This window comes from Notolabrus celidotus, chromosome 17 (assembly GCF_009762535.1).
Source record: "Notolabrus celidotus isolate fNotCel1 chromosome 17, fNotCel1.pri, whole genome shotgun sequence".
Taxonomy (NCBI): Eukaryota; Metazoa; Chordata; class Actinopteri; order Labriformes; family Labridae; genus Notolabrus; species Notolabrus celidotus.
In genome coordinates this window covers 8,261,305-8,274,677 of record NC_048288.1, presented here as the reverse complement: position 1 = coordinate 8,274,677, position 13,373 = coordinate 8,261,305, and the positions used below count along the sequence as shown (strand labels likewise).

At 44.6% G+C, this 13,373-nt stretch overlaps 1 protein-coding gene across 1 annotated transcript; it reads left to right on the top strand.

Moving 5' to 3' along the window:
• The first annotated feature begins 642 nt into the window (after positions 1-642).
• On the top strand, positions 643-11,037 carry rdh10a (retinol dehydrogenase 10a). The gene is made up of 6 exons (XM_034706528.1): positions 643-1,219; positions 1,541-1,776; positions 7,427-7,525; positions 8,617-8,762; positions 9,516-9,647; positions 9,763-11,037. Exons 1-6 carry the CDS (start codon positions 934-936, stop codon positions 9,884-9,886), a joined length of 1,023 nt encoding a protein of 340 aa, XP_034562419.1. The 5' UTR covers positions 643-933; the 3' UTR covers positions 9,887-11,037.
• Positions 11,038-13,373: the final 2,336 nt, after the last annotated feature.

The window sequence follows — 13,373 nt, the reverse complement described above, 5'->3', positions numbered from 1 at the left end:
TGGTATACAAACAGCTGCAGATACGGATCAGCCCTGCTATTGGCCAGCCTTTTACGTCTGTCTTTACACGTAAACTACCATATCGATCCACTTTCACTTTTTGCAACAACTAATCGCCCTGGGTGAATCTGTTTTTGACATCTAAGACCATTAACTCATAGTTTAGCTTCATTCTTTTATTTATTGCAAATAAAATCAGGTTGAAGTTATTCTAAGGGTCGACTGTGTAAATTGTCCTTGTCTATGGACGGACATTGACCTGTATTTAGATGGTAGGTTGTGGCCTTACCTGTTTCCTGAGAAGTGCATGATGGCAAAACTTTATTTATCTCTTACTAATTGAATCAAGACCAACTGGTGGTAATGTAACATTTGTTTGTTTTAATAAATATCATTGTTTTTAATATAAGACAACCTCAAAGAAATCAGCAGCAGTGGTCTTATATAAAAGAAAAGCCTTTTTTTTTTCATTTAAGAAGATGAGTTGGGGGAGAACCGCAACAGATTGGTGTTAGGTAAAATCTTCAGGGTGACATCACCTCTGAGCTTATGTAGGGACTATCCGCTTTATTCTGACAGGCGCTCAAGTCTCCGTCCTATTGGGTCCAGCGTTGATGGGTGGACTGAATAAATAGCGACAGAGATGCGGCTGAAGATGAGAAGAGTGGAGGAGCAGCAGAGGGAGTAGGAGGCACAGTCTGTAGTAGCAGCTGACAATAACTCACTGCAACTGGACTCTGACTGAGCAGCACATGAACCCTCTGTTCACTGTCATTTTTCCGTTTCTGCGCTTTTTTTTCGTCACTTATTGTGTGAGCGTGGTGAGCTTCTCGGGGGCGCGCTGTGAGCCAAGTTTGTCTGCGCTGCAAACAGGTTAAAGAGAGGAGGAGGATATTTCGCTGCTTGTTTGACTACATAAAAAAGCTCGTCAAGATGATGATAATTCTCGCGGAGTTCTTCGTGGTCATCCTGAAGGTGCTGTGGGCTTTTGTCACCGCCGGGGCGAAGTGGGTTGTGCGGCCCAAGGAGAAGAGCGTGGCGGGACAGGTGTGCGTAATCACCGGGGCTGGAAGCGGCCTCGGGCGGCTCTTCGCCAAGGAGTTCGCCCGGAGACGAGCGATACTGGTGTTATGGGACATAAACAGCCAAAGCAACGAGGAAACAGCGGAGATGGTGCGGCAGATTTACCACGAACTGGACACTCCCATTACCAAAGACGGTAAGAATGCTTTTATTTGCAGCACTATGGATGTCATATGCTTTCACGCTTGGTCTTCAGGTATCATTGAAAGCAGTGTTACAATGAACTAATTGACATGTTTCACTGTTACATACCTGGAAGAGTCTGCAATGCCTCGCATGCACATGCAGACAATCTCAGATTTTCACTTCCTTACAGATGTTTAGGATGCACTACATGATCTCTTAACATGCATGGGAAACCCTAAAGATGTTTTCATATGCACACTGACCCCCTGCAGAGAAGACTTATTTATTTGCATCTTGCCTCAGCTTTGTCTTCATCTCCTCTCTTCTGCAGGACCTGTTGGAGGTGTAGAGGAGGTCCCTCCTTTCCAGCCGCACGTCTACACTTATGTGTGTGACGTGGGAAAGCGGGAGAGCGTGTATTCCACAGCTGAGAAGGTGCGCAGAGAAGTGGGAGAGGTGGACATGCTGATCAACAATGCCGGCGTTGTCTCGGGGCATCACCTCCTGGAGTGTCCTGATGAGCTGATCGAGCGCACCATGGTGGTTAACTGCCACGCACACTTCTGGGTGAGCAATCAAACAAGTCACTGACAAAGTATCTGGGGGCTTATGTGGATATTGGGGGGCTTGCAGCATGATGGTTTAAGTCTGCATCAGTTTCCATGAGCACAGTGTTATCAAAAGTGTTTACAGTGGAGCTAGAGTCTCAGGAATGTTCCCAGTCTGACTTGCATGCCTATTCATAATCTTCTCCTTCTGTGTGTGCCAAACTCAAAAATCAAAGGTGTGTCAGTATGTGTGCCTTGAGGATTCAGAAAGTCTGACCATAAATAGTCCCTCTTCCCGTTCAGACCTCCGTTCCGTTCAGTCTCATTCTGCCAGAGGACAGTCACGGGTTTGGCTTTTTAAGTCTCTCCGTCACTCTTTGGCTCTTTGGTAGCCCAAATCTGTGATGATCCCTTTGGTATGTCAGATCTTTCTTCTGCTCTCCTTTGCTGCACATATCTGTAACAGGCTTGACTGTGTGTGATGGAAGCAGGAGGTATGTTTGTGGGTTGGAACTGAATCAAATCTGCTCGTCATGTCTTTTTGCAGGAAGTTATTTGCTGTGTATTTAACTCTGGCTCCTTTCCTCTTGTGACTAGTGACCTGTAAGGCCACGTGGGCTTGAAGGAGTAAATTTGTTGCTTTTTAGATATGCACAAGCTGCACCGTTGATCAGGCCTGATACTATAAAAGCTTGCATTTTTAAATATGTGTGAAAGTTGTAGCTGCAGGCTGGTAATCAGAAATCCATGAAGAAAACCGACCGTGCTGAAGGCACTGAGAGCTGTAAGGCTCTGAAGCCCCTCTTCTCGCCGTCTTAACTAAACCAATAATGATTGATTGCATTTTTGGCTACGGCCACAGCTGAAGGACAAATGTAGCGATTGTGCACAAATTGGTTTAAAGGCCTGCTGCAGAGCACATTGTAAGGGTAGAGGATGTCATTTGAATAGACTATTTGTCACATTATATTGAGCAATGTGTCCAGTGAAGCGGGTGATGCCTGCAGGCTCTGCTATTTTTAAAAAGAGCTTCATTTCCAATGATACCATGAAACCAGGGTGATTTTGAAGCTCCCTAATTGGGCATGCAAATCTCTTGTGTTGTCCGTCAGACAGGTTGTGTGTTTCCTCCTTTTTTAATGACGTTCCATTCATGTGGCTCTCTTCGCTATCTCCACCATCTTTCACATCCAGGATTTGGAGTCAGGATGGAGTGGTTGGGTGGCAGATTTTTGGATTTTTTAATAGGGGTCTGTGTTTGTGTTCACCCATACTCTCTGCAGAGGGTGGTTTCTTTAGGAGGGGGTGTGGGGGCAGATGAAAGAGCAACTTAATGAATGGCGACAGGCAGAGTGGAGGATGTGGTTCATTAAAAGACACAAGCTGGATGAATAGAGCTTAGACTAACAGGGATCTGTCCACTTTCCTCTCTTACACAAACAGTACGGTTGGTCTCTGCGTGCAGGTGCTACGTTACACTAACTTTTGTTGTTGTCTTTTGAACAGCTGCTTTTTAATGTGGTTTGATATGCAATTTATTTTGGTGGATGCTGACAAGATGACAGATCCCTCTGCTTTTGTCCTCTAATTTCACATTAAATGTCTGCATACTCAACCCTCCATCTGTTCTTGCTGAGGCTATGAACATAATCTGCAGAGCATTCTCTTAAAGGCATGTTCATCATTCAGCTTGTTATAGCCACTGTTTGCCAAAACATCACGAGGACTTTAGCCATCAGGGAATGTCCCTCTCAGAAACTTGTCAGCCACCCTCCTTTTAATACCAGCTCGTAACACAAATAAACCCAATGAACAACATGCCAGCACTTTTTAAAGATATCCCCTTCCCCTCCCATCTGAGCAGCAAAAGAGTGTATCATAAACAAAGCTAATCTAATTGTCATTTGTTGGATGGTGCTGCAGGAGTAAGGCAGGGATGGAAACTATAGTGCGTGTTTGTGTGTCTGAGAGACCCCACACTTCTTCTGTCCTCCTTCCTCAGGCCCCTCTGGCTCCTCCCAACATAATCGGGAGGCAGTGGGTGCAGCTGCATGGCAGTCACGGAGGCCAGCTCTGTTCATCCGGCTCTGCCACAAACGGCTATGATTCAGTCCTCTGCTTCTTTATTAGTGTTTTATGAAGCAGTGGGTCGTAGCGTTTAATTTGTTTGATGATGCTTTGATTAGTCCAGCTGCAGATCTGTGATGTGTGAGCCTCAGTTTTGAGTCATTCCCGGACGGGGAGTGTGCTGTCTTTTCAGGAAGTGTCGCCACAGTTTGCGTTTGAGGATGAGTGTTTGTCTAGTGGAATGACATGAAAGGAAATCATCCTCAGCATCTTGAGCTGGTTATCCAACAGGTGGCTCACGAACAATGAGCAGTATATCTGCGGCCTCTAGTGGAAATGGAACCGCTCTGGTCCAATTACATGACAGAGACGTGGCGGGAAAGAGCAGAGGAAAGAGAGGGAGAGGAAGGAAGGAAGGAAGGAAGGCAGTGGTGGCCCATCCACAGGCGAAGGCGAGAGGGTAATGGTAAGCTGCCGCTGCTGACCCACTTTATGTGACAATTGCTTTCTTGTCTGTGGATCAGCTTGACGAGATGCCAGGCGACAGGAGCCAAGTTCTGCAGGCTGCATTCCTGCTGTAGCCAGAGAAAGGAGGCAGCCAGGCAGAAGGGTCCTACTTGACTGGTTTTATATGGGCCCCTCCCATAGCCTGGTGCACCTGTACCCCCGATTGGATCAAGCCAGATCTATTTTCATGCAGAATCTCTCCATGACCACTTACCTGTGCATACCCCAGAGGTAGCTCAGAGAGACCAGTGATATCTTGAATATTACCCATTGATCTGATGGATCAATGTTGCTGAGTCTCGGGGAAGACCTCGTGTCTTTTTAAATGTTTGATCTGAAATGCTCAAAAGATTTAGTTTACCACAAGACAATGAACAGCATCTGACCTCATGCCTGAGCAGCTTGAAGAAAACACAATTGACTGTTTGTGGCGTGAAAGTGATTCATGATTATTACAGTTGGAGGTTGGTTTTATCTTGTGATGTGAGACTAAGTGCTTTCATTATTCTAAACCATAACTGCCCTCAGTGTTGTTCACCACACTGCCTCTTTTTGTTTGTATATATTGCAACCCCCCCCCCCGGCCTATTGATGTAGTTTCCTTCCAGGTAAATTGGATTTCAATTGTACAACCAGCAGGCGGGTTTGAAGTTTAGTGGACTGTAGCAGAGGCTTACTGACCAGCATGGCCACCACAACATGACCAATCTACATCCATCACCCCTGATGACCAGTAAACCTAGCCCACTCAAATTCCATAATCTGTTGTAGGTTCAGACGAGCTCTCGAGCTCGGGCGTTTTTCTCTCATCCGGGGAGAAGTCAGCCCAATTAAATGGCCATCTGGTCTGACGCTAAGGCCAATATTTTGTTCATATTCCTGTTGCACTAATGCGTCCTGACACCCCAGCTGCAAGAAGCTTTGTGTGGCTTAAATGCTCCTGGGGGCACGCACCAATTAGGGGGTGCAGCGGGCAAAGCACCCCCACATAGGCCAAGGAGGCCCGACTGTGTCAGCGGGTAATTTAGCGGAACAAGGAAGCGTTGAAACCCAATTATGGCTGCTCTGATGTCGGACACGAGCCCCTGGTTGCCTTCACACATTTTGTGTCTGAGAGGTCAGCGGGGGTCATACCCACATGCCAGAGCTGCCATGAGAAGCAGGATATGGAGCGAGGCTGGGAGAGAGAGATGGGATGTTTCTTCAAGTTTAGCGCCTTCCTCTAGCTGAGAGAACAAACCTTTGCTCCGTCAGTTCCAGTTATTTTCGCACCACTCAGCAAAATTGTCCAGTTGTATCTAAGTGTTGGCTTCAGCTGTACAGTATTGTGCCAGATCAAGTCATTCTGTGCTCTGAAAGTTGCTGTAGGAGTGGGAAACTTTGGCTCAAGTCAGGTACGGGCATATCAGAAGTTAATGCTTCATTTGCACGCAACTCCCTCCGTCATCCACTGCCATTCTGGCTTGCAGAGGCCTTTCTCAGCTTTTACTCAGGGCTTCGTGTTCCCTCGCTCCCTCTCTGGGCCTCATTGTTCAATGAGTTAAATATTACAGGAACTTGAAAATTTATGCCCTGGAAAAGTGCAGATGTTTGGAGCCGAGTCAGATCAGTTATACTGTACCCGGCTACAGAGCAAACTGCACAACACTGAAGTCATTTGCTCTGCTTCAATCTGACTTATTGCTTCCAGTTTCACTTATCTCTCAGAACAAGGAGAAGGATGTCTAAATACAGACGTTAAGTAAAGAGGAGGTTACACTGCAGCAGAAGTCAGCAGGTCCAGTGCAGTCAATCTCTTGGTGCAGCTTTAATGAGGCTTCTTTCCCTCCCGTGCCAGTGATTTCATGGCTGTACTACCTGGTACCAAGCACTCTCTGGATCTGTGTTCCCATCCAGCAAATATTTAGAGAGAGGCTGCAGCAGCTCTTCAGCCAGGTTTGCACACTATACCAAGTAAAGAAGCTCTCACTGTTTGTTGGTTTGACCATAGATGTATGTAACAGTACTTTACAGATGGCTGTTCAGCAGTGAGTCTGGTTCTGCTCGAGGTTTCTGCCTCTGTTGCAGAGTACTTGCTCAATGGTGGATTCATGTAGAGTCTTAAATGTATCGACTTGTTTTGATGACTGATTCTCTGCCTACATACTGGTTTCAGCACCATGGGATGCTTGTTATGGTGATTTAATGTGTCCTCAGTGTTTTTATTTGAAAACCAAATGCTGTTTTAAAGAGTGTCTCTGGCTTCAAGCATTGTTCTTCACTCTGGCACATCTGACTTGAATAGATGTAGCAGAGCTCTCAACAAAAGGCCTGCTGCTTGTTTGCAGACCTCCCAGTGGGAGAGTGATTGGTCAGTTCCTATCATTGCTGTCACATGTCACACCTGCTGATTGGCTCATGCTGTGTCCAAAGTCAGCAGACAGGCCGAATGAGGAACGGATCTATAGCTTAATCACCTTTTCTCTCCTTTCTCTGTTGTGACTCTCGACTCCGCAGGGTTTCTCTTCTCACCACCTTTCTAACCTTCAGTGGAAACCTCTCACGTGTCCTCCAGTGATACTCTTTCATCTCGGTGCTCATCTTGCTGCTGATTGTTCTGCTTTTTCGGGCAGGGCTGTGCTGGTAGACGACAGGCTGAATTGTATTGTTGAGTGAACGGAGGCCTATGATTGGTGTTGTCACCAGGTCTTTAGAGCCGGGCCGGACTACGGGCACCAGATCTGTGTGGGAAAAGAACAGATTGTACAGCGGCGCACACACACCAAATACCTGTTTGGTTCAGGGAAAGCCTGAAGAGGGGAAAACCCACATCCTCCTCCTCTCCCAGCATCTAATTCACACCTAGCAGAGAGGGAAAAGTTGAGCTTTTATTTTAAAAGCTGCACCTCCAGAGCTCAGACTGATCTTTATTTTCATGCCTGTTATGAATTCTCATTCAGACGCCTCTCTCTGCATCACCATGGAGAAGCGGGAGAAACACAGGGAGAGGGAGGCAGAGAGGATCAAAGGGCTTTGGCACAGACAAACTGCACAAGTGAACTAACCTTCCTCTTTTTCTGTCTTTGCCCTTCTGTCTCTCCTGTCCTTCCCCGCAGACCACCAAGGCGTTTCTCCCCAAGATGCTGGAGCTGAATCACGGCCACATTGTGACGGTTGCCAGCTCCCTGGGTTTATTCAGCACAGCTGGAGTGGAGGTTAGTATCATACACAACAACACATACACACATCCCCATCGTTCCCACCATCCAGATCCAGAGCTTTTCTCCAAAACGCTCAGCGTGCCAGCGAGCACACTGCGCCGGGGGAGGTTAGGCCCCTTTTCTCTAGTTGTCCCTCCACCCGTTAAATTAAGGGACACACATGAGCGTTGGGGAGCCTCTTATAGATTCCTCTATCTGCAGCAGTCAGGGTTTTGGGGTCCCCATTGGGCTCTGGCCCCAGGGCCAAAATGAGCTGACAGCTCCCCGAGGGACAGAGACATCTTCATCACTGCTTTGTGAACAGCTCGATGCTCACTCAGTATGCAGCTCACACAGCACTCGACGGATACGCTTTTCCTTCTTATATTTTTTCTCTCCCACTACAGATTCTTTTTGTTATTTTAATGCTTACAAAAACACTTAGTGGAGTCATTTATCTCCTTAACTACAGCTGGAGTAAATTGGTAGCTGTCTTGGCGGGTTTTACTTTGATATTTCTGAAAGCTAAGTTCTCATTCATCCTTCTGCTGAGAGCGGTGTCATATTCAGATAGTCTGCAGGGACTACTACTCCATTTGTCTTTGTTTTTATAGCTGCACTTTTGCTTTTGTTGCACAGGCACTCATCCATAATGATTAAGTCCCCCTTCAAAGGCACTGACATGTAGTCAGTTTTTGTTAAGCCATTATGCTTCCTGGAAATGCCTCAAATGTGATTCCAGTCGCGCACATTAATTTCAGGGAACCAAAAGCCCTTGCCTGTCATGTGGGCGCAGTCAAATCTCTTTATCCTCCTCATGTTTATCGACATGCATCTGTGTTTGCCCAAGCCCTTTTTTTAGAAAGATTATTTCCACGGCGAACCACATCAAAACCTTCCCGCCAAGCCGAGCGGTCTCCTGATGCACCGGAGAAGAATGCTAATGAAACCGTAGAACAGCGGACAGGCTCGCTCAGGTTTTTGTGGCTGTATCATTAACAGCAAGGAGAGCCCTCTGAGCCCGCGGGGCATGTTTGATAATGTTCTCTGTGGTCCCTGGGTACAGAGTTTTACAGGGCTGAGCTGTTCTCCCTTTATTCCCACAGGATTACTGCGCCAGTAAGTTTGGTGCCATCGGGTTCCACGAGTCGCTGAGCCATGAGCTGAAGGCCTCAGAGAAGGACGGCATCAACATGACTCTGGTGTGCCCTTACCTGGTGGACACGGGAATGTTCAAAGGCTGCAGGATAAGGTAAGAGAGTCTGTTTGTGAGCGCAGTTCTTCTTTTTAAAAGTGTTCCTGCACCTGGGATGAGTTTAAGTTCTGTAATTTGCAGCTTATAAAACGCTCTGACAAACACCTTTTGAACTTCAAAGCAGCAGCTGACTGTTTGTTGTTTTAGAGATATTACAAAGTCACTTAATGCCTTTGGTCAGCGCACTGTTTTAAACAAAGAGGGCGACTTTCCCAGGGGCAACCTCCCCAACAGGTGCACCTGTGACATCCCCCACCTCGCCCCCCCGCTGCTGTAATAGTCCTAACTTTGTTTGATGGTTACAGTCAGCAGGTGGCACATTCTCTTTACTGTCTGTCCTCTTTGGAACAATAATGTTACCAAAGAATTACTAAGACTCTTTTTAACCAGGATGTAACAGCTAAAAACAATCAAATGTGCTTTCAATCAATAAAGGAATATGGGGCGCTGGTGGCCTAGAGGTCTAAGCGCTCCACATACAGAGGCAACAGTCCTCATCGCAGGGGTCGCCAGTGTGATTCCTGGCCGGTCGACCATTTCTTGCACGTGTTCCCCCACTCTCTACTCCCCACATTTCCTGTCTCTCTTCAGCTGTCCTATCAAATAAAGGCAAAACAGCCAAAAATATAACTTAAGGAATAGAATTCTCAGCAAATTTCAACATCCTAGCCCCCTTTCGTGCGTTGTTTTAAAGTTTTCTTAACTCTCAGCCAGTCGAGACTCATCTAAATGATTTCTGTTTCCATGAAGGAAGGAGATCGAGCCTTTCCTGCCTCCCCTGAAGCCAGAGTTCTGTGTAAAACAAGCCATGAGGGCCATCCTCACCGACCAGCCCATGATCTGCACACCACGCATCGTCTATATGGTCAACTTCATGAAAAGGTGAGCTGCCTCCTTAACTTATTCTATCCTGTTTGCTTCTCTTGCCATCTCTACATCATCTGTCACTGTGGGGTGAACCTTGTGTTTATAATCTTTTCCCATCTTGTCTCCGCAGCATCCTACCCTTCGAGGCCATCGTTTGCATGTACCGGTTCCTGGGTGCTGATAAGTGCATGTACCCGTTCTTAGCTCAGAGGAAGGAGGCCATGAACAACAACGAGGCAAAGAATGGGATCTAGGGGGCGCTGTTTGTAACCCGAACAGAGGCACATAAAACCTGCGCGCATGAGGAAACAACCACTGTGGAGGAAAGACGGAAGAAAGGAAGGAAGGAAGAGGGGAAGGAAGGGGGACTGAATCTAGACTGGTGCACTTGCATTGAGCAAGTGCAAAGGTTTACCATATTGTTCCTCTGGAACAAAGAAAGCTGTGTACTACACAAAGGATTTATTTGACTTTGTCTTTTTTAAGTTTAAAGAAACCAACATGTATATTCTGTCACTAGTTTTGAAATCATACAGAAAGGTATTCAATAATTAACTATTTACGTAATGTAGTCACCAGCCTTATTTAGTGTCATTGTGGAGATATACAGTATGTTACTGTACAAACAGTAAAAAGAATCACTTATTTTATTTTTGTAGACATGCACTGTAATTTCTGATTTATTTTTCTCTACACTGCCAGCATTCTCTGTGTAGGGAGGTTCAACACAGCATATCAATTCACCCTTTGTCTCCCCATGCAGAGGCTCTTTTTTAAGACAAGCTTGTGCCATTTCAACAAAGCAAGACCAATAAAAGTTTACCCTATTCTGTCATTACATACTTAATTTACAGACTTGTAGCATATATGTTTATAATGAAGTCTACACATTCCCAATGGGACTTTTAAAGGCCAGATTGAGGCTAATTAGATCTTCAAGGTGTAATGAGACTCGTCCAGTTGATGGTCCTGTTGTATTCGGTCTGAATTGATGAAAAGTGTGTGAGGGAGTCGATGTACTGCGTTGAGCGAGCATGTGTGACGCGTTCAGAATGTACTGCTTTGTGGGAAACTGAGAGGAAATGCTTTTTTATTTCCCTCATTTATCTGTTTGTTTTTCGAGATCTGCGGTGTTTATATTGTAAATTTATCTGTTACCAATATTATTTGTTAAAAATATAACCCCATGTAGGCGAACCGCTGTCCCAACGCTGGTGTGTTGTTGGGGGAAATGCATTAAAGAGACTAAAGAGACTTTAACTCCCGTCTGTCGTCCACCTCGTCCAGTTAAAGTGAAATGTAAATGTTCTATTGTTGTAATTCCCCAAGTATCCCAAATTGACTGTCCCCACCATATTTGATGTTTGCATATTTTATATACCTTTTGGGACGACAAAGACTTTTTGAATTTCAACTACATTCCAATTTGCGTCATTCCTCCAGTCACAGTGATGAGCCTAAATTCACTACCTCTTAATTTTTGCCATTTTTTATTTTGACAGTATGACATAAGCCTCTTTTTTGTAATTTTCTGAGCAAATGTGGTTCCAATGTTTAGTGTCTCTACCTAACTTAAATTAATAAAAGTGATTTAGATTATTAAACAATGTGTCTTCATTACCTAACACCTGAGATGTGAAATGTTGAAAAAAAGGAAACTATTGATACAAATGTTTTGTTCACACAACCACTTCATCTTTTAACCCAAGCTGCATTTTAATTGGTCACATTTGTAGCAGTGGAAAGTATTTATTTCAAATTCAGGGAATGAGCATGATGAGTGCTGGAAAAAGACTCTCCTTCTGGGCAGATAAGCCTCTCGGACACAGTCTTCATTGTTAAGATGACACTCACTCAGCCCTTCACTCCTCCTGACGACCACGTCTCTGACTCGTATCAGTATTACTGTCCTCTCAGTGTGAGTCAGGCAGCCTTCAGATATGAGTGTTGGCTGATGAGAACAAGTGTCATTTGCATCTGAAAGTAAATATAGAGCATGTAACACAACTTGTGACAGGGTTTTTCAAAAGAAAGGATGACTAATGAGAGTCATGTTGTAAACGACAGAGAGGTTACATCGGGTTGAAAATGTTTTTCTCCAATTCAACTTAATAAACAATTAAAAGATAGCAGGGCTCTGTTCTGACCTTTTACTTCCCCAAAGGAAAGCAAGAACGAAGTGCACCAAAGGTTGACCTTGCTGTCAGATCAGTGTCACATTGAGATGTCATGAGATAGATTTAGACTCACATGCTCCACTGCTGAGTTGTTTGTGTACTGCTTTGAGGTCATCTTCACGGTATTTGTCCGAGAATTTGGGGATCTTTGTGACTCAGAATCAGAATCAGAAATACTTTATTTATTATAGTTAGGTGTCTCTTATTACAGCTCTATACACAATAAGTTATACAAATACAATAATAAGTATTTAGAAAATAAATACATGGCTGAAGTCCCTGGAGATCAGGAAGAGGGCACTCTGGTGGTCTGTCTGGAGTCTGGCAGCGTTGAGAACATTGGACGCCGTAGTCGGGTTGGCAGAGGGGGGATGTAAATAGCTACCAGAATGACGTGAGATCTCTGTCTGTTATGATTCTTTAAGATAAAAAGTTCCATAACCTTTGTAAAAACTTTTATAATTACCATTTATCAAATTCACATACCTTATTAAAGATCCCAGAATCTATGATTATGCAGATACATTTACAAACCCAATTCTCAAAAAGTTGTGACACCGTGAAAGGATAAAAAAAACAGATTTTGATTGTGTGCAAACCATTGAAAGCCAATATTTAACTAAAATAGTGCAAAAACCACATATCAAATGTGAAACTGAAAAATTTGATTGTGTGAAAAATATACTTTAATTTTAAAATGTAATGCAAGCAACACATTTCAAACTGTTGGTACAGAGACATGTTCACTATTGTGTTCACACGTTTGAGAACTCAGGAGACCAGTTTTTGCAGTTTAAAGTGAAATGTTGTCCCACTCTTGCGTGATAGAGGATTTCAGCTGCTCAACAGTTCAGGGTCTCGTATTTTTGTCGTATTTTTTGTTTCATGATGCTCCAAATGTCTTAAAGGTGACAAGTCAGGACTGCAGGCAGGCCAGTTTAGCACTAGGACTCTTCTACTACAGAGCCATGCTGTTGTAATACGTGCAGAATGTAGTTTGGCATTGTTTCAATGAAATACACAAGTTCTTCCCTGAAAAAGTCATTGTCTGGATGGCAGCATATGTTGCTCCTAAATCTGTAGATATAGTTTTTAATAGCATTAATGGAGCCTTTACAGATGTGTAAGCTACCCACACCATGGACTCTTATGATCCCCATACCATCAGAGGTGCAGGCTTTGTATGTGTGCTGATAAAAAGCCGGGTGGTCCCTCTCCTCTTTAGAGTGGAGGACACAGCGTCCATGATTTCCAAAAAGAATGTCAGATTTTGATTCATCAGACAACAGGACAGTTTTCTACTTCACAACCTCATGTCTGTCTTTGGTTTCCTCTTTGCATGGTACAGTTTTAACCTGTATTTGTGGCTGCAGGGACAAACTGTGCTTACAGACAATAGTTTTTAGAAGTGATTTTGAGCCCATGCAGTGATTTCCACCTCAGAGTCATGTGGTACCTGAGGGCCTGAAGAACACCGCCATCTAGTACTGGTTCTGGTCTTTGTCCCTTCTGTACAGAGATGTCTCCAGATTCTCTAAATCTTTGAATGTAATGTACTATAGAT

Excerpts from the sequence above, each read along its gene's own strand:
- rdh10a (XM_034706528.1), top strand. The coding sequence starts at position 934 with ATGATGATAATTCTCGCGGAGTTCTTCGTGGTCATCCTGAAGGTGCTG. Across the intron at positions 1,777-7,426 it reads ACTGCCACGCACACTTCTGG|ACCACCAAGGCGTTTCTCCC; the intron begins GTGAGCAATCAA and ends CCTTCCCCGCAG. Across the intron at positions 9,648-9,762 it reads ATGGTCAACTTCATGAAAAG|CATCCTACCCTTCGAGGCCA; the intron begins GTGAGCTGCCTC and ends TTGTCTCCGCAG.